This window comes from Nyctereutes procyonoides, unplaced genomic scaffold, assembly GCF_905146905.1.
Source record: "Nyctereutes procyonoides isolate TBG_1078 unplaced genomic scaffold, NYPRO_anot_genome, whole genome shotgun sequence".
NCBI lineage: Eukaryota > Metazoa > Chordata > Mammalia > Carnivora > Canidae > Nyctereutes > Nyctereutes procyonoides.
This window is the reverse complement of record NW_026575082.1, coordinates 13262349-13285462: the sequence shown is the minus strand read 5'-3', so window position 1 is coordinate 13285462 and position 23114 is coordinate 13262349. Positions and strand designations below refer to the sequence as shown.

Here is a 23114-nt window from a genome sequence, read left to right as displayed (position 1 = left end):
TTTGCCCCAAAGATACAAATGTGGTCATCCAAAGGGGTACCTACACCCAATGTTCATACCACCAATGTCCGCAATAGCCAAACTACGGAAAGAGCCCAGATGTCTACCAACAGACGTGGGAGATATAAATAAATATAAATATAAATATAAATATAAATATAAATAAATATAAATATAAATATAAATATAAATATAAATATAAATATAATATAAATATGTATTTATTTATATAACAAATTACTACTTAGCCATAAAAAAAATGAAATCTTGCCATTTGCAACGACATGGATGGAACAAGAGGATATTATGCTAAGTGAAGTAATTCACAGAAAGACAATTATATGATCTCACTCATATGTGGAACTTAAGAAACAAAGCAGAGAATCATTGGGGAAGAGAGGAAAACATAAAACAAGATGAAATCAGAGAAGGAGACAGATCATAAGAGACTCTTAATCACAGGAAACAAACCAAAGGTCACTGGAGGGGAGAGAGTGGGGTGATGGGGTAACTAGGTGATGGGACATTAAGGAGGGCACATGATATCATGAGCACTAGGTGTTATATAAGACTGATGAATCACTGAGCTCTGCCTTTGAAACCAATAATGCATTATGTTAATTAGTTGAATTTAAATAAAATTTAAAAAAGAAAAAAAAGTGTGGTGTTTTAATGGTAAAGTGACCCGAGAGTCTCTCTGAAAAAGCTGTATTTAATCAAATATCACATTATTCAAATATGATGCAAATATTCCCGAGAATCAAATCTTCTAGATTGCTGACAAATACCATTCATATTCTTCTCAAAATATTTCTTAAAAGATTTCATTTGAAGTTTATATGTTCCTTTTGCTGATACTGTTCGTGGTAGGTTATAAGTGAGTATGTGGATCTCCTTACTGTTTATGCCAGAGCCTTACAGATGATTACAATGGGGTGCAGATTATGTGTGCATATGCAGGACAATCAGAATGAAACATGGCATAATGAAAACACTTAGTCAGCTAAAATGGAGAAATTTGGCTCGAACTTTTTCCATTATTGTGATAACAGCAGTTATACAATAAGTAGAAAATATTTCAGAAGTCAGTACCCCTACCTTGCATTTGAACTAGGAACTCAGTTTTAATTCTACGGGCAGCTTCGCTTTCATTTTCACTTCTTGAGCCACACAGAGAATCAATTTCATCAATGAAGATAATGGAAGGCTTATTCTCTCTGGCAAGTTGGAATAAGTTCTTAACTAGCCTAAAAATAAATAAAAGCTTTCAGTTTCTTAATAAAAACAGTAAATGACACATGACTTAATAAAAAAAAACTAAAATAGAACACATACAGTATTATAAGAACTCTTAAGATTCAATCATGTTTTGGTCCAGAAAATAAAAATGGTACATACAGTTGGATAATTCCATTTATGATTTACTAAACTATATTATATGTAACTACATATGTTATCTTTTCCTATGAAATGAATTTCAAATGAGGGACTGATTTCACAGAAAAATGAATACTTATGTCACTTCTCTGAATGTCTATGAATGATGTAAGAAACCTATTACTTTATAGACTGATATAATGATTCCAGGAAAGAGAAAGTAAAAAAAAAGAAAAGGTCAACTTACTACTTACTTTTCACTTTCACCTAGCCACTTAGAGACAAGGTCAGAGGAAGATATTGAAAAAAATGTTGAGTTGTTTGCTTCTGTTGCTACAGCTTTGGCTAAATAGGACTTTCCTGTTCCAGGCGGTCCAAATAACAGAATTCCCCTCCACGGTGTTCTCTTGCCTAAAATTTGCATTAGAAAAATAACATGAGAATCTCACAACTGTTGATTTCTGTTACTAGAGATATAATTCATACTGAAGAATATTGTGGAAGAGGTTTTCACTCTACAGCTATCAGAATAAAAAACTTTTTAAATTAATCAAACTAAGATAAGTATGTCTTAAAAGTATCTCATTTGCTTTTCATAGGGAACACTTTGTCAAATGCGTTTGCATTGATATAATCTTTCTAGCAGGAAGTTCATTTACTTCACTCATTCATTCAACCACTATGTATTAAAACCACAATGTATAGACAGAGAACTATAAACACAAAAGGATCTCTGCCCTCCCTGGGCTTACAGTCTAAAAGGCACTTCCTGATTGTCTGCTATCTGCAACACTCAGTATCAGAATACTGTAGGATAAACTATGTCCATACAGTGAGGGCAGCTGGAAACATTTTCTTTTAAATATTTATGACTATTGAGAAATGAAACTAACACAGTCTGGTTGATCTGTCCCAAAGTTCTATTCAATTCCTGATTCCACAGGGAAGCATAGTCTAGTATTATAGAGAGCATATCCTTATTCAGATGGTTGGGTAATAAGGAGACTCTACCACTTGAAATCCTAGTTTTGTGAAAATATAACAAGTGAAGAAATCAACTCTTTGTATTTCAATTTTCCTAATAGGAAATAATGCTGCCTAAAATAAAACTGGCTGAGTTACATTTGGTAAAACCATGAAATAAACATTTAAAAAATTTCTAGGTTGAAACTGGACGGAGACATGGTAGCTATGTAAGAACGATATACAGATTACTAATGGCAAAACTAACTACTGTTGTATTTATTGTTATGAAAGCCTCAACTCTGAGTTGAATTCTATCTTCCCATTTTAAATGTCTGAAATTGTAAGTCCGTGTACCCTTAAATGTGGTATATGTGACTGGTGGCAGATGGAGTACTTTTTAGGTAGCATACAAATACTTTTTATTTAAATACATTTTTTTTTAAAAGACTTTGGGAGACAGTGAGCATAAGAGAAAGCATGAGCAGGGAGGCTGATGTGGGGCTTCATCCCAGGACTCTGAGATCATAAATTGAGCTGAAGGCAGATGCTTACCTGACTGAACCACCCAGGTGCCCTATTTAAATAATTTTTAAAATGTGTATTAGAAAAATATTAATTTTTCAATTTATAGTAGACACAAAGCAAAGTTTTAAAATGAAGTTACTACAGAAAAATAAGAAAGATGATTAGTAAGTTCAGTTATAGGCAAAATGATCTATAGTGTTAGGAGTCAAGTGATCACCTCTGCAGAGTAAAGAACTGGCAGAGGGACTTGTGGGTGGGTTATTAGTATTATCTCTTGATATGTGTGATGATGATTACATAAATGTACTTTCTGATCATTTATGAAACTGAACACTTTTAGGTTCCTGCTAGTCTCTATGTCTATGCTGTACTTTGATTTAAAGGAAAATATTTAAAAAATAGTAATGGTACACGTATATGGAAATAATCAGAAATGAGATACATAAATGACTTGTGTTTGGAAAATATTGGTGGTAAGTAATAAAAAATGAACTCAGTCATGCTTTTGTGCCTTATAGGATCATGATGTCAACTTTTACACCATTAATTTTGTATTTCTGAAGTTAGGTTGTGAGTCATAGGTGGCCTGGTGGACAACCAGTGGCCCACAGGTTCTTTCCTCATCACTACTCTATATGACATCACCCTCTGGACCTAATTCAGTTTGAGGCCAATGTCACAGATTTGCTCTCTACACAAATCAGCTGGTTTCTAAAAGGGATATCCTGTTGCACTGTTAGACCGCGGGTATAGCCATACCATAACAGAGGCAGGCTATCAGTCACAACAAGGACAATGTGAGGGAATGCTTCAGCATATACAGATCACCTGCTGCTGGAGCTGTAACTTCAACTACACCACGAAGGTTGGCTTAGCAATATTCTCCTCACAGGGAGAATGAATTGTCTCCAGAGGATAGCTACTTTGTCTGAAAATATTAAATAATTCTTGCTCTTTTTAAAAAGTGGGGGAAACTCTTATAAAACTAGTACATGACCACTGGAAAAACATCAGATGAAACTTCAAAGAAAAGGTAAAAACCATCCATAATCTTATCTCCTAGGCATAACATTTTTATGTCAATCTGTCTAATTTACTTCTCAGCTCACATATTTATTTAATAAATGTGAGTCATACTACACATATTGATAACTTGTGTTCTGATATTTATGTATATGTGGACATCCTTTCATGTCAATTATAACACAGATCTAAATTTCTTAATGTAGACATACCCTGTATTTGAATGAGTGCACAGTATTCCGCTGCATATTGGTGATTTAGCCTATGCTTTTCTGGTTGACATCCGGGTCTTTTTGTAATATATGTATATTGCAAATACATGTACGAAATAAATACCTTTGTGCAGAGGTACATCACCACCTTATAACAATTTGTTTAAGGTGCTAACATATAATATGGTGACAAAAATCCATAATGCTCTACCTCAGCTGTCAATGTGTTTTTAAGGAATCATCAAAAAACCTATTTCACAGTCATCTTACCTGTAAAAAGATGAGGAAATTTAATAGGTAATATCACAGCCTCTTTAAGTGCCTCTTTGGCTCCTTCAAGACCAGCAACATCGCTCCATTTCACATTTGGTCGCTCTATAACAATGGCACCTACAAAAGAAGTATATCATCTTTAAATTAAGGAAGACTATTGCATCAAATGTAGAAGACAACATGAAATAATGACATTCAAGAAATACATTATAAAACTGGAAAAGTTTTATCTATAAAAAACCTTATTGAAATCATGTGATTAGGAAGTAATTGTGGGGCAGAGTCAGCAGGAGTCAGAAAGCTGGGCTGGGTGACTGGCTAACCTAGGGTAGGTCACTTAACTTTTCTATTTCTGCTTCCTCACTGTAAAATGAAAAGAATACTATCTGCCCAAACCACTTAAGATGGGTTAGTGGAGGGATAAAATGACATAATGAATATTTGTGTGTTTGGAAAATCACGAAATATTTTACCACGTGGTTACAATGTTTGAATGCACTGATTCTGAAGTACTGAAAGTACCTGTTCAATGGCGGTTGATCAACTACTTCTTTTTAACAAAAATACCCAGTGATCTAATGCTCTCCTTAAGCACCAAAATAAAAAGATACTTAATAACTTTAACTGGTGATACAGACAAGACAGATGGATGGATGGATGGATGGACAGATAAATAGTAGGGAGAATGAGAGGGAGCGGATGATGAAGGAGAAAGAGAAAATGTGCTCCTGTAGATCTCCAATCCTTTCCTGAGATTTGTTAAATTTTCTTTTTGGCTTCTAAATACCTACTTAAATTTTTTTTTACATTAAAAAGTTATCTGTATGATTTAAGTTTTCAATACAAGATATTCAGAAGCCACAGCAATTGTTGCAGTAAGAGTCCACAAAAGGTTTCCTCTAATATAGCTTATTAGCAAAAGTTTTCAATTATCTTTTATCAAAAACTTTTCAAAAGCTGATTCTAAGGCGATGTGTAATTTTTTTAAGTATAGCAAAACATCACCACTTACACAATCCACTGATTACCAATGAAGTTAGTTTTATGGGTATTTCTTCTTGCTATGAAAGATCATTTATTATTATAAAAGTAGTTATATTACATGACCTACTTATATTATGAAAATCTTTAGCTATAGATTAAAATTAAATGAAATCTGGATGCCTGGCTGGATCAGTCAGAGGAGCATATGACTCTTGAGATTATTTAAAAAAATACAATGTTAAAAAAAAAACTATAAATACTTTCTGCATTCTAAAAGTTCACATTAAGTATAAATTAGAGCCAATTCACCTTTTCTATGTTCCATTCAGCTTAGTATCCCAACATGAGAAAATATTTGTATTATCTGATAGGATTTTGTAATAGTTAAAAAAAAAAAAGGAAATTTACTTTATATATAAGCAGAATCTGGTCAACTTAAGTTTTTTCTAGGTATTAATATTCTAAATATGCCAAAACTTATCTTCACATTTAACTAATATTTTTCAAAATGTAAAGGTCATTTTAGAATATTTAGTGATAAAAATTATTTAGATAAAAACTAATATTATTTAATAAAAGTAGTAATTTAAAAAGGGGAAAAGGATTATTGGGAATAAAGGCCAAACAATTTGTTTCCAATTAGATAAATTTATCCAGTCTTTGATTATACTCATGTTATTAAACCTCAAAAGTCACTAAGCATCAAAACAGCTAACAGAAAACTCAAATAATAAATTCTTTAACTTTATTTTTTTAAGATTTAATTTGTTTATTCGTAAGTGAAACGCAGAGAGAGGCAGAGACATAGGCAAAGGGAGAAGCAGGCTCCCTATGGGGTGCCTGATCCGAGACTCAATCCCAGGACCCCAGGATCATGACCTGAGCCAAAGGCAGATGCTCAACCACAGAGCCACCCAGGCGTCCCAAATTTTAAATTTTAATATATAAACATTGCTCTTAAAGTCATAACTTAAAACAGAAATAGAAGACTTAAAATACTCTTTCAGGAAAAAAGAGGAAAGATTCAAAAAAGGATATTATACAGTGAAACCCACAAGCAAACTATTAAATGAAGATGGAAAAAAGAACTCTGAGATATGATAGGCTAGGACTCCTTTCAAGCTCCACTTCATTCTGAGATTCCAAATAATTTCCTCATTTAAATGTTTTCAGCATTTGTATTTTTGTACATCTCTGGTTCTTATCATTACCGAATTTGAAAGAATGCCCTATTAAAGAAGAAGAAGAAGAAAAATGCCCTATTAAAAACTGGTCTGTACCTTTTCCTGAAACTAAAGATACGCTCCAGCTTTTACTTTGTGGGGGAGAGTGGGAAACAAAACCAAAAGGATGGAAAAAAAATACCAAACACCTTCTGCCCTAGAGCCGAAGTCAGGCCACTTGGCTCAGACCGCTGGATGGTCCAGCAGAACTGACTATGAAGTATGTGTCCCCACTGCTGCGGGCAGTGGTGGTGCAGCAGCACTCAGCTTTTCCTTTTGGACTTTATCCACCACTGAAGTTCTCATTCATAAATGATCCTCACTAACTGTAGTGTTTTTGAGATATTATGCTTATAGTATTCTCCTATATATCCCAGTGGGGCTGGTAAAACAAATAATAGAATAAAAATGAAGACACTAGTTAGTATGGCAAGACTAAAGGACTGGCTGAGCAAAGTATATTCATCATCCACTAACCAACGCTGTGCCTATACAATGGAAATCTTCTCAGCCATGCATTCTTTTTGGCAAGATTCAAAGTAACAAAATACAAAATATTCAACCCAACAATTAACATATCAAAGAACAATCAAATCTCAGTACACAAAGCCAGCAATTAAAAAGATGCCATTTTAGATACACATAGCTACTACCATTTACTGAGGCCCTAAAATTTGTCAGATATAACCTGGCAGTTTTTACACTGTTATAATATTCTGTCTTCCCAGAAATGAAGGTATTAGTAATTTCCATTTTAGAGCTGGGGTATTCCTCTCTGAGAGGTTCAGGAACCTGCCCGTGATCAGATAGCTTTTCAGCAACAGGCTCTGGAGAGGATTCCAGATCTGAATGGAACCAAAATCCACACCCTCTCATCATGCACTATACTACAAGCACAGGAGAATGAAAGGCTTTTTATAGGTGTAGAAGGTAAAAACAAAGCTGGAAGAGATAAATGTAAAAGGTAACACTGAAACAGGATAAAACACAGATGAGAAAGTTCTAGAAACATGAAATAAATCATCAATAATAAGCTACAGCAATAGCAATAAAAGCCAAGTGAGTCCCAATTCACTCTGTTCCTCTGACAATTTGGAAATTTTAATCCATCAGATTTTACAATGTGCTAGAAGTATAAATGCTACCTTTTCTAAAAGGAGGCAAATAAGACAAAATGAAAAAGAGTAAGTTGACTGACAGGTTTTTAAAGGCATATATATAAAAACCAAACAGTATTTTTACTACACGGGAAAAACCAACCTAGTAAAGACCCTATCAGGTAAATTCTATGAAAATGGACAAAGTCAGCATGTGACTACTGGGAACCAAAGCCAGTTCTTGAACCTCATTTGAATACAGGGGAAAAAAATCAATTCAAACAGATAATTCACTATGAGGTTTAAAACAAAAATAAGACAGTATATTTAAAAATGAAATCTAAAGCAACCTTGAAGTTGATTCTGTAGTTTCTTTTTTTCAGGATCATCAGTTTCTCCTTCCCCATCACTGTCATTCCTAATAAAAAGAATTGAATATATTCAAGTGATCACTCATTGCTAGCAAAATAAGGCAAAAATGAAGGAAATATTAAACTGAAATATCTATAACTTAAGTAGCAAAATAAGGCATTCACATTAAAAGTTATACTTATTACTTTTAAGAGTATACTAAATAAAATAGCAAGCAGGCATATTATCCATCAATATGGAATCATGAACAGGAAAGGGGCAAAAAGACCAGAATGAAGGAACCAGCTCCAAGTTCCCATGACATACCAGCTCCAAGTTCCCATGACATACCAGCTCCAAGTTCCCATGACATACCTATGTTATGTACAAATGCATAAACACATGCCCCCACACCTCATTCCACAAAAGACTTAAGATGAATTACAGGAGAGTTGTAAACTACATAAAAATACCAAATCAGGAAAACTATGTATCAGAAAAAGAAGCCATAACCAGGAGAGAAAAACCCAGAGCATTAATTATTTAAAAGATATAAAGTTCTATAATCCTTAGTCTGGGGGTTCCAAAGAAGAGATGAAGCTTTTGATGAAAATGAAATGAGACCAAAAGACAAGTAAATCAACCACAGTATTTCATATCTGAGAATGTATTCTGAAAAAAATAATTTAAAATGAGTTTAAAGCTTTGACTACAAGGATAATCATGCCTACACTGTTCCCAAAAGGGAAAAAATCAGAAATAAAGTATGTTCAATCATAGGGATTAGCATATGACAGACTATGCCGCAATCTTTGAAAATGAAGCTGTAGAAATAGTTTACTGAGACGTTTATAATACACTGAATGAAAAATTGATAAAGCAAGAAATATGGCATTACATCATTTTTTTTAACACATAACATATACACGGAGATTAAAAAGCTTGACAGATTTTTTTTTCCTCCAAATGGGACTAGCTTGTTTATCATAGGATGGTGGGGTTATGGGTTAGGTACAGACTGCCAAGTGATTCACTTGACATTCACTCCAACCTTGTTCTACCATGCTTTCTTGTACAATGAAGACCGTACTTATAAAAAACTGTCCCTTCTGGGCCTCCTTGCAGCAAGGGCTCCACATGAAACCCAAGTTCCTCCAAGAAGTGGAGGCAAGCTTCGAGCGAAAGCCCTGGCTTGCTGAGGCAGCTGTGGCAGAGGTCCTACTAGATATGGAATCCAAGCTTAACTCCAGGCCCCCACTGCAAATCTGTAAGGTTAATACTCTATAATAAATCCCTTATTGCTTAAATTAGCCAACATGGATCCTGCTATTCAATATAGAATTGGCATCTCCCCACTGGGTAGCCATCTCAGGAGGGGACACTACAGGGTCTTCAAGCAAGACCACAAAAGCCTCAACTCACAGGGAGATGACATTTCTGCTGGCAAGGGTGTCTCAGAAAGAGTCGGGGGTCCAGGTACTCAAGGTTAATGCAATTTTTCCCAATAGTTTTATTTTAATTTTGGAGCCCCAGTCTTCCATTAAATGGCCCAACCTTTATATTTGAAACCCTAAAGTTGAATCTATACTGAAATTCAATAATCCATAAGATCTACTAGGGAACTTCAATAATCCATAAAAATCAGGTGGGGTCTGATTTTCATTATCTCAGTGCTGTAGGTACAGAAGATAAAAATATTCTCAAGTGTCACAGGAACTCCCTGGTTCCCTGACCACATCTTGAAAAGAGAATATAAAACCTTGAGCTTGTAATTCTCTTCAGACTCTCCCATGAGGTTTGAAGCAGGCAGTCAACTCTAGTTCCTATGTTCTTATGTCCTTCAAGATGGCATTTGGTAGTAGCCACAAAGCCCCTGAAGCACTGCCTTCAAGACATTCCATTCCTGATGACCACAGGGGATTATCTAAGTAACTCCTATCACTGCATACCATGGACTCTGAGTATCACATCTTCTAAAACTAACCAGAACCTCCTGCCTTCAAACCCAACCAGGCCATATAACCCCATCCTAGAATCTCATTTCTTATATGCAAGAGACTACACATTCCAATAAAACTTTATTTTCAAAAACAGGCAGCAGGTCAGATCTGGCCTATGAGTCATGGATTGCCAACACCTAGTTTCAACAAAATGAGCAGATTTCACAAATTAAATGTAATTTTATCTTTTAATTAGATATAATAAAATCTAAGACTCTAAAATACATACCCCTTCTCATCAGCTGGACTTGGCTGTCCCTCTTTCACTGGCTTCTGTGGAGTTTTCTCTTTCTTTTTCAGATACTCCTTTAGTTTCTCTGCTCTATCAAGATATTCTGTACATTTTGCCCTAATACTTTGCTTGGCTTTATCACCCTGTGCTTCATCTATTAAAGGAAAACGAGAGAGATTTTTCTATTAGTATTTTACACAGACAGGTTGAAACTCTTAGACATGGTATTGAGACAAGGACAATCTATTTTGGGGGAGGGAGGAAGAGCATCTCTAGTTCATCGTAGCCAATGATCATCAACTCTTTTCTGCTTCCTCCAGCATGGTTGGAGGCCAACAGCATGTCTGAGTCAGAAAAGAGATTTGAGCAAGACATTAGGATATTTTAAGTTAATGGTAAATAATAAGAAATTATTTAATATTTTGTGGGTTTTATATACTTCCTGTAACATTTTGTGCAGATAGTTGAAAGCTACTTGTCTCATACAAAACCAATATAAGACAAACAGAAGTAAAGCAATATTAACCATTTCCATTAATGTCTATGTAAACTTTATTTCATTGTAAAAAAATGACAAATCCTATATATCATATATACCAATAATATTGTAAATCTATTACATAAAAAACTCTGTGAGAGCAATTTCAAAAGCCAACCAGCAAAGCATAGGACTAGCCCCACATATCTTATGTTACGATTCATTCTTAGTTTTACTTTTATTTGCCAGAAAAACCTCAAAATGAAATAGAGAAGCTCAAAAGAAAATTCTAAATTATCCAAATGCTAAAATTATTTAAAAATAACTTAAAGACTTTTTTTTCAAATGCTCAGCATTATGTTTAAGATCAATGAAGGCAGTATTTTTTTCCATCTGTCCCTCACTGTCATACCCTAGTGCCTACAACAATACCCGGCACACAGTAAGCATGGAATACATATTTAAAAAATATACGAATGTCTCCCAACCAATTTTTTAAAAAAGTATTTAAAAGAGTGTTTTCAAAGATGTTTAGAAAATGTCAGGTACATAATCTGGGTACATTACTAGTAAAATAAAAACTATTTCCAACAACTATATGGTATTTTAATATGTTTAGGTATACAAAGTAATAACTATGATAGCTGTGCACATTTGTTTGCTGAGTACTTAAAAACTGTTAACAAGAAAGGGAGAATTTTTTGCAAATGGATGGTTTAGAATTTTTTGGTGTTGCATTTTGATTTTTATAAATGAAATAGAATAATCTTTTCCTTTAACGTTTTAAAAAGCAAACTATGGCCTTACATTTAACTACGTGGAGAAAATACTGAACAGCGTGTTGGTAGAGCTGAAGAGCTTCCTCATAGTTCCCAGCTTTGTCTTCCTGGGCTGCTTTGCTAGCAAGATCTACTGCTTTCTGTTGGAAGGGAGGTAAATCATACCATCAAAATCACATAAGCATAACTTTGAAGTAAGTGATCATACTGAACGTTTTCTTTTTTTAATAAAAGCAACCTTAAAACAAATCCGTCTGTTCTGGGAAATTCTCAAATCCAGTGTTGTTATAGATGAAGCATATAACAATAGTAAAATGTAAATAGCATAAAACCCCTTCAGAAGCAACGGGGCAATGAAATATCAAGAATCTGAAAATACCCAAATCTTTTAATCTAGCAATCATCTAAAAGGTTTACTGAACAAAGATAGTAACCAAAGAGGTCTTTTAAGAAAAACAAAACCAAATCTGAAAACTTTAATTTCAAGCAGCAAAAAGACACCACACAACTGATTATAGAATCATTAAAATATTAAAAAACATTCACAGTAATATGATGAAATTTTTAAAAAAGACACAATACAATTTTCTAAAAACGATTTTATTCATGAGACACACACACACACACACAGAGAGAGATAGAGAGAGAGAGAGAGAGAGAGAGAGAGAGAGAGAGAGGCAGAGACACAGGCAGAGGGAGAAGCAGGTTCCATGCAGGGAACCTGATGTGGGACTCGATCCCGGGACTCCAGGATCATGCCCTGGGCCGAAGGCAGGTGCTAAACCGCTGAGCCACCCAGGGATCCCCAGGCATAATACAATTTTTACATGTAGCATGAGTTCTACTGTTTGAAACAACAGCAAAAACAAACAAAAACAAAACAAAACAAAACAAAAAAACAAAAAAAAAAACCCACCCCAAAACAAAACTAAAAATAACACAGGAAAAAGACGGAAAGAAAATTTAACAGAGGCTGTTAAAAAGCCTCAAGTTTTTCTCTTTCTACTTTTTTGCATCTTTTAAAAATGCCTATAATGAACATGAACTTTTGCAATATTAAAAAAAAACCCTCCTAGAAATAGATCCATGCAAATATGCAAAAGCAAGTCAACACTAGAAAAGACAGTGCTGGAGCAGTAGACATCTATAAGCAAAAAACAAAACAAAACAAAAAACACTTTAAAAATCACATATGGGGCAGCCCAGGTGGCTCAGCGGTTTAACGTCACCTTTGGCCCGGGGTGTGATCCTGGAGACCCAGGATCGAGTCCCAGTCAGGCTCCCTGCATCTCTGTCTCTCTAGTCTGTCTCTGTCTCTCACGAATAAATAAGTAAAATCTTAAAAAAAAAAAATCACATATGCTCTTAAAACAATTTTCTCTGGCTGAAAGTAGGAGATAGGAGGCAGAAGGAAAGGTCAGAAAGAATAGAAGCAGGATGAAAATTCAACCACACTGGCATGGAAGAAAGTGGCAATGAGTCAGAATACGCAAGAGGCTTCTACAAGTGGAGAATCACCCTCAGTTGACAACCAAGAAAAAGAACCTTAGTCTGATAACCACATGAAACTGAAATCTGCCAACAAACTCAATGTGTTTAGAGCCTTCAAAAACAAACAAAAATGTAGCCCTGCAGACACCTTGGTGTAAGCCTGGTAAAACTGGGCTGAAACCCAACTGAGCTATGTTGTACCTGGACTTCTAGCCTACAGAAACAGAGATAATAAATTAATGCTGCTTTAATTTGAAAAAAACAAAAAAACAAAAAAAAAAAGCAAAAAAAAACAAAACTCACAATGCATTATGGACTTAAATATAAAATGTAAAACTATAAAATCTTTAGAAAGAACAAAAATCTTTAGCATTTAGAGCTAGGCAAGGGGTTCTTAAACTACATACCAAAAAGCATAATATATAAAATGAAAACACTACGGTACGGGCATAAAAACAGACATGTAGATCAGTGGAACAGAAGAGAAAGCCCAGAGATAAACCCACACACATATATGGTCAATTAATTTACCACACAGGAGCCAAGGATATCCAAAGAGAAAAGAACAGTCTCTTCAATAAATGCTGGGGGTGGTGGTGGTGGTAACTGGGTGGCGCAGTCGGTCAGGCATCTGACTCTTGCTTTCGGCTTGAGTCATGATCTCAGGGTTGTGGGATTGCCCCCCCCCCTTGTCAGGCTCTGAGCTTGGTGCAGAGTCTGCTTGGGATATTCTCTCTCTCTCTCTCTCTCTCTCTCTCTCTCTCTCTCTCTCCATCTGCCCTTCCTGCTCGCACTCTCTTTCTCTCGCTAAAGTAAATATTTTTTTAAAAAATGGGAAAAGTGGGAAAACTGGACAGCAACATGGAAAACAATGAAACTAGACTACAATCTTACACCATCCATGAAAATTAACTCAAAATGGATTAAAGATTTGAACATAGAACCTGAAACCATAAACTTCTTGAAGAAAATATAGGCAAGGAAGCTCGGTCTCTGGTGATGACTTTTTGGGTTTGACACCAAAAGCAAAGGCAATAAAGGCACAAATAAACAAGTGGGACCACATCAAACCTTCCGCACAGCAAAGGAAAAACCATTAACAGAATGAAAAGGCAATCTACTGAATGGGAGAAAATATTTGCAAATCGTTTATGTGTTAAGGGATTAATATCTAAAACATTAAAAAAAAAAACCCTCATACAACGCAATAGCAAAAGAACTAAGCGATTCAATTAAAAAATAGGTAGAGGATCTAAACCGACATTTTTCTAAAGACTGAACAGAAGCCCAACAGGTATGTGAAACAGCATTCAACATGACTAATCATCAGGGAAACACAAATCAAAACTACAATGAGCTATCACCTCACACTTGCTAGAATGGCTATTATCAATAAAACAAGAAATCGCAAGTATTGGTGAGGGCATGGAGAAAAGGGAACCCTTGTGCACTGCTGATGGGACTGTAATTGGTGCAGCCACTACGGAAAGCACTATGGGGGGTTCCTCAAAAAATTAAAAACAGAACTACCATATGATTCAGCAATTTCACTCCTGAGTACTTATCCACAGAAAATGAAAACATATAAACTCAAAAAGATATATGCACCCCTGTATCTCAGCATTATTTTATGCAGCATTATTTTAAAATAGCCAAGATATGGAAACAACCTAAGTGTCCACAGACAGATGAATGGATAAAGAAATTGTGGTATACACATACAATGGATATTATTCAGCCATAAAAAAGGGAAATCTTGGCATTTATGACAACATGGATAGACTTGAGGGCATTATGCTAAATGAAATAAGTCAGAGAAAGACAAGTATCATACGATCTTACTTACATGTGAAATCTAAACAAAAAAATCCACGAACAAAAACCTAAGTTCATAGATAACAGATAAGAGACTAGTAGTTACAAGAAGTGGGGAAAGGTGAAATAGGTGAAGGGAGTCCAAAGATACAAACTTCTTGTTATATAGTACAGTATGGTGACTATAGTTAATAACACTACATTGCATACTTGAAAGTTACTAAGGGAGTAAATCTTAAAAGTTCGCATCACAGGAAAACCATTTTTGTAACAATGAAAGGAGACAGATGTTAAACAGATGTATTGTGGTGATATCTCACAATATATACAAATAATGAGTCATGTTGTACATGGGAAATGAGTATATGTCAATTATACTTCAAAAAAAAGAAAAATGATAAATGTTTCTCATCAAATTAAAAAACTTTTGGTCTATAAAAAATCTGTTAAAGGATGAAAAGACAAGCTACAGAATGGGAGAAATATTTACAAACTATATATTCAGGAAAAGACTAATATTTAGAATATAGAAAGAACTCCACATACTCAATAGTTTAAAAAGAATCCAAGTAGAAAATCAACTGAAGAACCGACATTTCACCAAAGAATATGCTGATGGCAAATCAGCACCAAAAAGATGTCTGAAATCATTAGCCACAAGAGAAAGGCAAATTAAAACCAGCAGGAGATATCTCAAAAAATCTATCAGCATGGCTAAAATAAAAAAAAAAAAATAGTGACCATAATACCAATTGCTGGTAGGCACAGAGAGAACTGGATCACTAATACATTGCTGGTAGGGTGGAAAATGGTACAGCCACTCTAAGAAACTGTTTGGTTTTTTATAAATGTAAACATGCAGCTACCATATGAACCAGAAACTGCACTCATGGGTATTTATCCCAGAGAAATGAAGACTTGTGTTCATACAAAAATCTATACATGAACATTCCGGATGTCTTCCAACCAGAATGGAAAAACAAACTGTGGCAAACCCAAGGCATGGAGTCCTACTCAGTAACAAAAAGGAACTACCTTGATACACACAACATGAATGAATCTTAAGAGAATTAAGCTAAGTGGAAAGAACCAATTCCAAAAGGTTATATATTGTATGATTCCATTTATATAACTTTCTCGAAATGACAAAACTAGAGACAGAGGGTATATTAGTATTGTTGGGAAACAGGGAAACAGGATACATGGTGAGGGAAGACAAAGAGAGGTGATTATGGTTCTAAAAGGGCCATAGGAGGAATTCCTGTGGATAGAATTATTCTGTATCATGACTGGATGGAGGAAACTTACCTATGTGATGAAACTCTGAACACATAGACACACACACACAAGATATACGTGAGTATAGAGGTGTGCCTGGGTGGCTAGTCAGTTAAGTGGCTGCCTTTAACTCAGGTCATGACGTCAGGGTCCTGGGATCCAGCCCAGCTTCATATTGAGCTCCCTGGGGAGTCTGTTTCTCCCTCTTCCTCTGCCCCTCCCCTCATTTGTTCACCCATTTTCTCTCAAATAAATAAACAAAATCTTTAAAAAATACACACACTCAAGTAAAACTGGAAAATCTGAGTAAGACTGGTGGAATATATCAATGTCAACATACAGGTCATGATACAGTACTGTAATTTTATAAGATGCTACCACTGCAGGCAATGGGTGAAAGGAACACAGGATCTCTCTGTATTATTTCTCACAACTGCATGCAAATCTGTGATTATCACAAAATAAAAATTTCATTAAGAACTATTTTTAATATTTAAAAAAACACACACACATATATAAGAACAAGCATGGTTTATTAAAACATTCCACCTGGATTCAGCTAGGTGGTAAAACTGTATTCAAGAGAAATTGAGAGCCAGTAGAAAAAAGGATCACGGTTATGCTATTTTAAAAATAAGCCTATATTAAGAAAAAAAGTCATTCAAACATCAGTCATCTCAATCACGTGTGAGAATATTGTATTTTGAAGCAGTTACTATGGATTGCAGATAATGGAATGAAAGCAGTAAATGGGAGGAACAGGTCTTCCATATGTTGTAGCAGGAGGGGGAAAAAGAAACGGTATTTTAGAATTGAGAAGATGTAGTTCTACATATTTCACAGTTCACATAGCCTGAACTTGAAGCAAAATTTTCAAAAGCTTGGTAAATGAGACAGGATATAAAGGGTGGAATCAGAGCACTCATCCACGTGACCCACTGGTGGTTTGGTGCACCTGGTCATATAAAAATGAATGCAGAAGAAATAAATTCTTTCTTATTCTAGCTACGATTTCCTTCTACTATTTTGAATTGCTATGCCACTCACCTCTTCAGCTACACATTGCCCTCATTCGCAGTCAGTCCTCTTTTTGGCACCACACTGATGCTTAAAGGAAAACTCTTACAGTCAGTATTAATAATATAGCTCCAAATATGGTACTAATGACTTTTAACCAGCCTTTCTCTGATGGACACGTCTGTATTTGCACTGTCCAATATGGAAGCCACTATCTACAATTGGCTTCTGAGCATCTGTGGCTAAAGTGACTGAGAAGTTTAAATTTTGAGTAAAATGTAAATAGCTACATGTAGCTCCTGTACTAGACAGCGCATGTTAAACCCTTAATCAAAGATGATGATTTGATAATACACATCTGTTTCTCTCTTGCTGAATACTCCACCCTTGTTCCTGTTAAGGTTTTTTTTCATCTGAAATGAAATTAACTGCATCTTGTATGGTTTTGGAGTGTCAATTATTCTTAATCCTGCCCATTTCCATTGCTGCCATCCTAGCACAATCCACTAACACGTGCATCAAAATACCACGTAGCCTCCTAAGTGGTCAGCCTGCTTCCACACTCCACACCCTGAAGTTCTTATGCAACCAGTGATGGATTCCCACTGCAGTCAACAAAAGCCAACTGCTGGGTCCTGGTCTACCAGGCCTTAAATGACCCAGGTCCTGGCTCCTTCTGGGTTGCATTTCAAACCCATTAGTCTACCTTCATTCAGGCAGCCTGTGCACTGTTGATCCCTCTGCCTAGAAAATGCTCTTTCCCCCACGGGTGCATGACCATCTCCTTTGCATCACAGATCAATGCCAAATCCCCAGAAAGGCCCTCTAACTTACTGCAGAGGCTGTACTCCCTCAGTCCCTGCTTTCAGCTCTCCCCTCACCCTATCCCATCACTGTGCTTTATTGTTACATTTATCTGTGGATATTCACTTCTTGCCTACCTCCTTTAATATAAAGGTAAGCTCCAAGAGCAAGGAACTTCATCTGCAATGCTGCATTATCCCTAGTGCCTGGAACAGTGCCTGGCACACACTGGGTACTTAACGAAATTGCTGAAAAACGAAAAAAATTCCCAATTGCTTTCTCAAAATCTTCTTCCTTTTGGTTATTCTACCTCTATCATCTCCAACAACTTTTCCCCACTGGGTATTTTCCTGTCAATGCTGTGTCTTTTTCCTATGCTCTGGAGACCATTCCCACCATCAATCATATGTCACTCTACTGCTCTCCCCAACCTAATCTCCTCGCACTTTTTTTTTTGTCTGTTGGGGTCTCCCTCCGCATAAAAATGTCTGTGAAGCCCTACCTCAGATTCACATCTACAAAACACAAACTAAAACACACCTGCTCTCCCTCATTCCTTGGATCCTCTCTAGTTACCACATTACTCATCTCTTCACCTCCATAGCAAATTCCCAAAGAGAACCCCAAGTTCATCATGGTTCCTTGATTCTTCCACGGCAATGCTTCCCGTGGACTGCCAAGGTCTCATACTTACCTCACTCTCTCTCCACAGTATTGAACCCTTCTAACAGAAACCTGGATGTGGCCTCCTCCTTTGGCCTTCATGGCACCATTCTCTCTTGGCTTTACTCTGGACTTACAATGATTCTTTTTCAGGAGCCCTTTCTCTCTTTTTAAATGTCAATATTCCAGAGTTTCTATCTGGTCTTTGTATTTCCTCATCCTATGAACTCTCCAAGATGCCCACAACCTCTGCTACCATCCATATGCCATTAACTCTCAAACCCTTGTTTCAGCCTGGCCCTCCCTCTCTAGTTCTACACATATGTATCCAACTGCTCATTCAACGTTTCCACTTGGTTGTCCCCACAGGCATTTCAAACTCAACAAGTTCAAGACCACCTGCCCCCAAATATGCCCCTTTTCTAATTATTCCAGAACAAATTCCTCCCCATTCAGATATCCAACCCAGGGATCTGAGAGAAAACCCAGACTCCTCCTGCCCCTCTTTCTAAATGCAGAGCCAAATTCTTCCTCTTTAAGCTGTCTCTCATCAATCTTTTCAATTCTTTAATAGGTACTACACTACTTTGGCCCTCACCATCTCCCACCACACAGAACCCCGCCTCCTAACCTGTCTCCCTTCTTCTAGGCCTGCTACCAGGCAAGTGCACACATGGTTGTTTCCTTCTAAAACAAAAACCCAAGCATATTTGCTGATTTTCTATCTACGGTAAGATGAGGACCAATCATCTCTGTGTGGTACACACCTCTCCATGGCTTACCTAGGCCTGTCCTCCCACCTTACACACCCAGTCCCAGTCATACCAAACTAGTGTGACAATCCAGACAACTCAGACTTCAGGCCTTTGTTTACGGTGTACTCTCCACCTAGAATACCCTATCCAACTACCTCTCTGTAAAAACTCTAGCTTCTTCTCCAAGCATTGACACAGTCATGGTCCTCTTGCTGCAAAGCCCTCCTCAACACCCCCAGGCAGCCTAGCCTATGCTTCCTCTAAATTTTCACTGCCTCTGGTACATACTTCCAAAGATCACACAGTATCCCCATCACCCAGTTGATGTCTTCTCCCATAAGAATGTAAGCCCTTGGAAATCAAGGGTGATTTACTACTTTTATGATTCCCTAAGACTTAGCAAAATGTATGACACATTCAGGACCTAGTAAACTTGAGTTCTATGCATACTGCATTACTTGCAATTTCTCTCAACCCTCTCCAAGATTTATTACACTTCTAGACTGAGGTATATACATATTTTTCTTTAGCTGAAACACATCCCATTTTTTTTGTCCAAAAAGGCATAACTTCACAGTGGAAAATAAAACCCCAGAAACTTACAAGCAAACAAACCTGGATTCAAAGCTAACTTCAGTACTAATTAATTACATGTCCAGGGGGCACTGAGTGGCTCAGTGGTTGAACACCTGCCTTTGGCTCAGGGTGTGATCGCAGGGTCCTGGGGTCGAGTCCTACATCAGGCTCCACACAGGAGCTTGCTTCTCCCTCTGCCTGTGTCTTTGCCTCTCTCTCTGTATCTCTCATGGATAAATAAATAAAATCTTTTTTAAAAATTTTTTTTCAATTTATTTATTTATGATAGTCACAGAGAGAGAGAGAGAGAGAGAGAGAGAGAGAGAGAGGCAGAGACACAGGCAGAGGGAGAAGCAGGCTCCATGCACCAGGAGCCCGATATGGGATTCGATCCTGGGTCTCCAGGATCGCGCCCTGGGCCAAAGGCAGGCGCCAAACCGCTGCGCCACTCAGGGATCCCAAATAAATAAAATCTTTAAAAAAATAATTTTATGTCCTGGGTTAAATCCTAACCTCAATGGACTTTGGTTTCTTATACTGTGAAACTGAAGTAATACCGAAGAGTTGTTCTGAGGACTAAATGAGATCACACCAAACACCAAGCAATTAGCGTCAGTACCTTCCACATTACCCAAGTTCACATCTCCTCTGTGCAACATTTTTTTTTTTACATTTATTTACGATAGTCACACACAGAGAGAGAGAGAGAGAGGCAGAGACACAGGCAGAGGGAGAAGCAGGCTCCATGCACCGGGAGCCCGACGTGGGATTCGATCCAGGGTCTCCCGGATCGCGCCCTGGACCAAAGGCAGGCGCCAAACCGCTGCGCCACCCAGGGATCCCTGTGCAACATTTTTTATCCTCGAAGAGTTAGATACGCCCTTCCTTTCTGCCCTCCCACACTAGCCTCTAATTCTATTAGAGCATTACTGTGTTATTTTATAATTTTAATTTTTAATGATCTGCATTTCTCTATTAGATTATAAGCATCCTGTTATGGGAAGTTTTGCCTTGTTCGGGGCAAAAGTCATTTGTTATCTAAATATTCTTCATCCAAATTTCCTAGGTTAGAGGGGTAAAAGGCTGAATGAGAAGGGGCACCTGTGACCCAACCACAAGAAAACTGTAACTCCACAGCCCTCCCCGTTTAACACCAGCAACATGCCTTTAGTATGTGTCCATCTCCAACTGACTCACTGAGGAACATCCAACAACCCAATTCAAATATGACGCAAACTGAGTATAGAATGAAAGTGCAATTATTACGAGGGAATAAAGATATCAGTAAACGAATTAAAATTATGTTGCGGAATGTCCAAATTACATACAAAGTCTTGACAGATGAAAAGTCAGTGGAATAAAACGAGTTAACTGACAAACCAACATGGATGAAGACAGCGCTTTAAAAAAAAAAATCGCCTTTGATATTCAAAGGAACAATACTTTTATCAAAGGAATAATACTTTTTCCAAGACATTTACCAAAAAGGCCCTTTCTGAATGGGGCTACAAAACAACAACAACGATGACAACGTTAAGTGGTGACTGTTCTATCTTAGTAAATGCAAGCCTGTTGGAAAAGATACAAAAATCAACACATGACCAATTCTTGATTCTAAGGAATAAGTCACAGTTGCAATTACAATGTTATGAGACATATAAGACATTTACTTTCACTATCTTTTGGGTCCATTTTCGAGATAGAAGTCCCAGGAAAGCTCCTCACTCCCCCAACCCTTTTTTTGGTGAAATGTTGAGCTCTATTTCAATGGATCTACTTTCAATGGTGTTTTTTGGGCATCAGTTACCCCGGCTTGAGCAAGTCCTCCATTATCCTTGCAGCTTGTACCAGACACTCAACTAATGTCTGATCCACTACTCCGAGACCAAGCCAAGGATTCAACACAGGTCTTTTATGCTGATCTTTTCCCCAAAATGACTCGGGGGACCGGGGCTCCTTGAAACTAAGTCTCATTCTAAATACCTCTGAAACCTCAGGTCCATTCTGGGGGTGGGAAGCACGATTTCTCAAATTTCTCTTCTCGATGGATTCCATACAGGTAAAACAACTACGTCTAACAGCTTAGGAGTCCAGATCATGTACCAAACCCCGTACTCGCTGCGTACGGTGAGGAGGTGGAGCCACAGAGGAGCTTAAGATCACTCCTGATTTTGTAGACATTTTGGGGAGCCACAGTAAGGCGCACACTAAGGCACAGCGCAACGGATTCATGGATTCCTCCAATTCCAAGGCTGTCCTCATAGTAGTCTTCGCCTGACAGCTAAAAGAGAAGGGCTCTGCTATACACGAGCTTGAGGGACGGTACGACTAAGACCACCTCATCCTCCACTGGTTCAGAGCCGCGCTTTGCAGACGCCACGTTCCTTCCTCTCTCTCAGTGATTGGAGCGTCTGTGCCTCTCATTCAGAGCTCTGCCCAGTTGGTTCCAAAGACGGGAAAAACAAAAAACAAAAAACCAAAACCCCACCCCACCTCAAGCAAAGCGAAGCCTCACCTGGCCGGTGGGCGCGGCGGACCCCGGAAGCCGGAGCGAAGAGCCCGCCTCGCCCACCTGCTGCGGGGCGCCGGCACCGCCCGCCTCCGCCCGCCACCGCCCGCCACCCGGGCGCGGCCGCGTCCTCCCCCGCCCCCACCCCTACCCCCGCGCCGCCCCTCGGCTCCTGCTCTCCAGGGGGCGGGAGAACGGTGATAAATACCTGGAAGTTGGCCGAGGTGGATGCCATGGCGGAGATCCGAGGCGGCTCTCTGGGGGAAGAACGAGGACAGAGGAAGCCAACAGCGGCAACGTCGAGTCGCGCCCAGGGTAGCCCCAAACGTGCGCAGGCTGGTGGCTCCTGGACCCCGAGCCCTTTCGGGGACCCGCTCCAACACCACACGGCCCTCCGACACCGCCCGACCCTTCTCACAAAACTTCCGCAATTCTAAGCCCCTCGGGGCTCTCGCCCCGCCTCTGGTCTCAGCTACTTCCGCTTTCGTCATCAGCACGCGCGCCACCCAGTCTCCAGTCACCCCGGTCTCGCCTCAGATCCCAGGTCTCGCGAGGACGCGCGCTACGTCCCTGAATCCTTCTGGGTGGGACCTTGTGGAAGAGAAGCTGGGCGCGCGCGCCCTGCGGCTCTGACCTGGCGCCCGAGAGGCCACCTGGAGTTCGTTAAGATCTGTTCTCCTTTCTTC

The 23114-nt window shown here is 38.1% G+C and overlaps 1 protein-coding gene across 2 annotated transcripts in view; it reads right to left on the bottom strand.

Moving 5' to 3' along the window:
* The window catches only part of LOC129514606 (vacuolar protein sorting-associated protein 4B), a 34793-nt gene extending 11910 nt beyond the window's left edge, over positions 1–22883 (bottom strand). For both annotated transcript variants that reach the window (XR_008665464.1, XM_055333346.1), the window contains exons 1-7: positions 22637–22883; positions 11549–11660; positions 10261–10417; positions 8031–8098; positions 4374–4493; positions 1632–1788; positions 1099–1247 (exon numbers count right to left, since the gene is read on the bottom strand). Coding sequence is in view for 1 of the 2 variants with exons in the window: in XM_055333346.1 (XP_055189321.1) it covers positions 1099–1247; positions 1632–1788; positions 4374–4493; positions 8031–8098; positions 10261–10417; positions 11549–11660; positions 22637–22663 (790 nt within the window). In the remaining variant the exon portion in view is untranslated. The remainder of the gene's footprint in view (positions 1–1098; positions 1248–1631; positions 1789–4373; positions 4494–8030; positions 8099–10260; positions 10418–11548; positions 11661–22636) is intronic.
* Between the last annotated feature and the right edge of the window lie 231 nt (positions 22884–23114).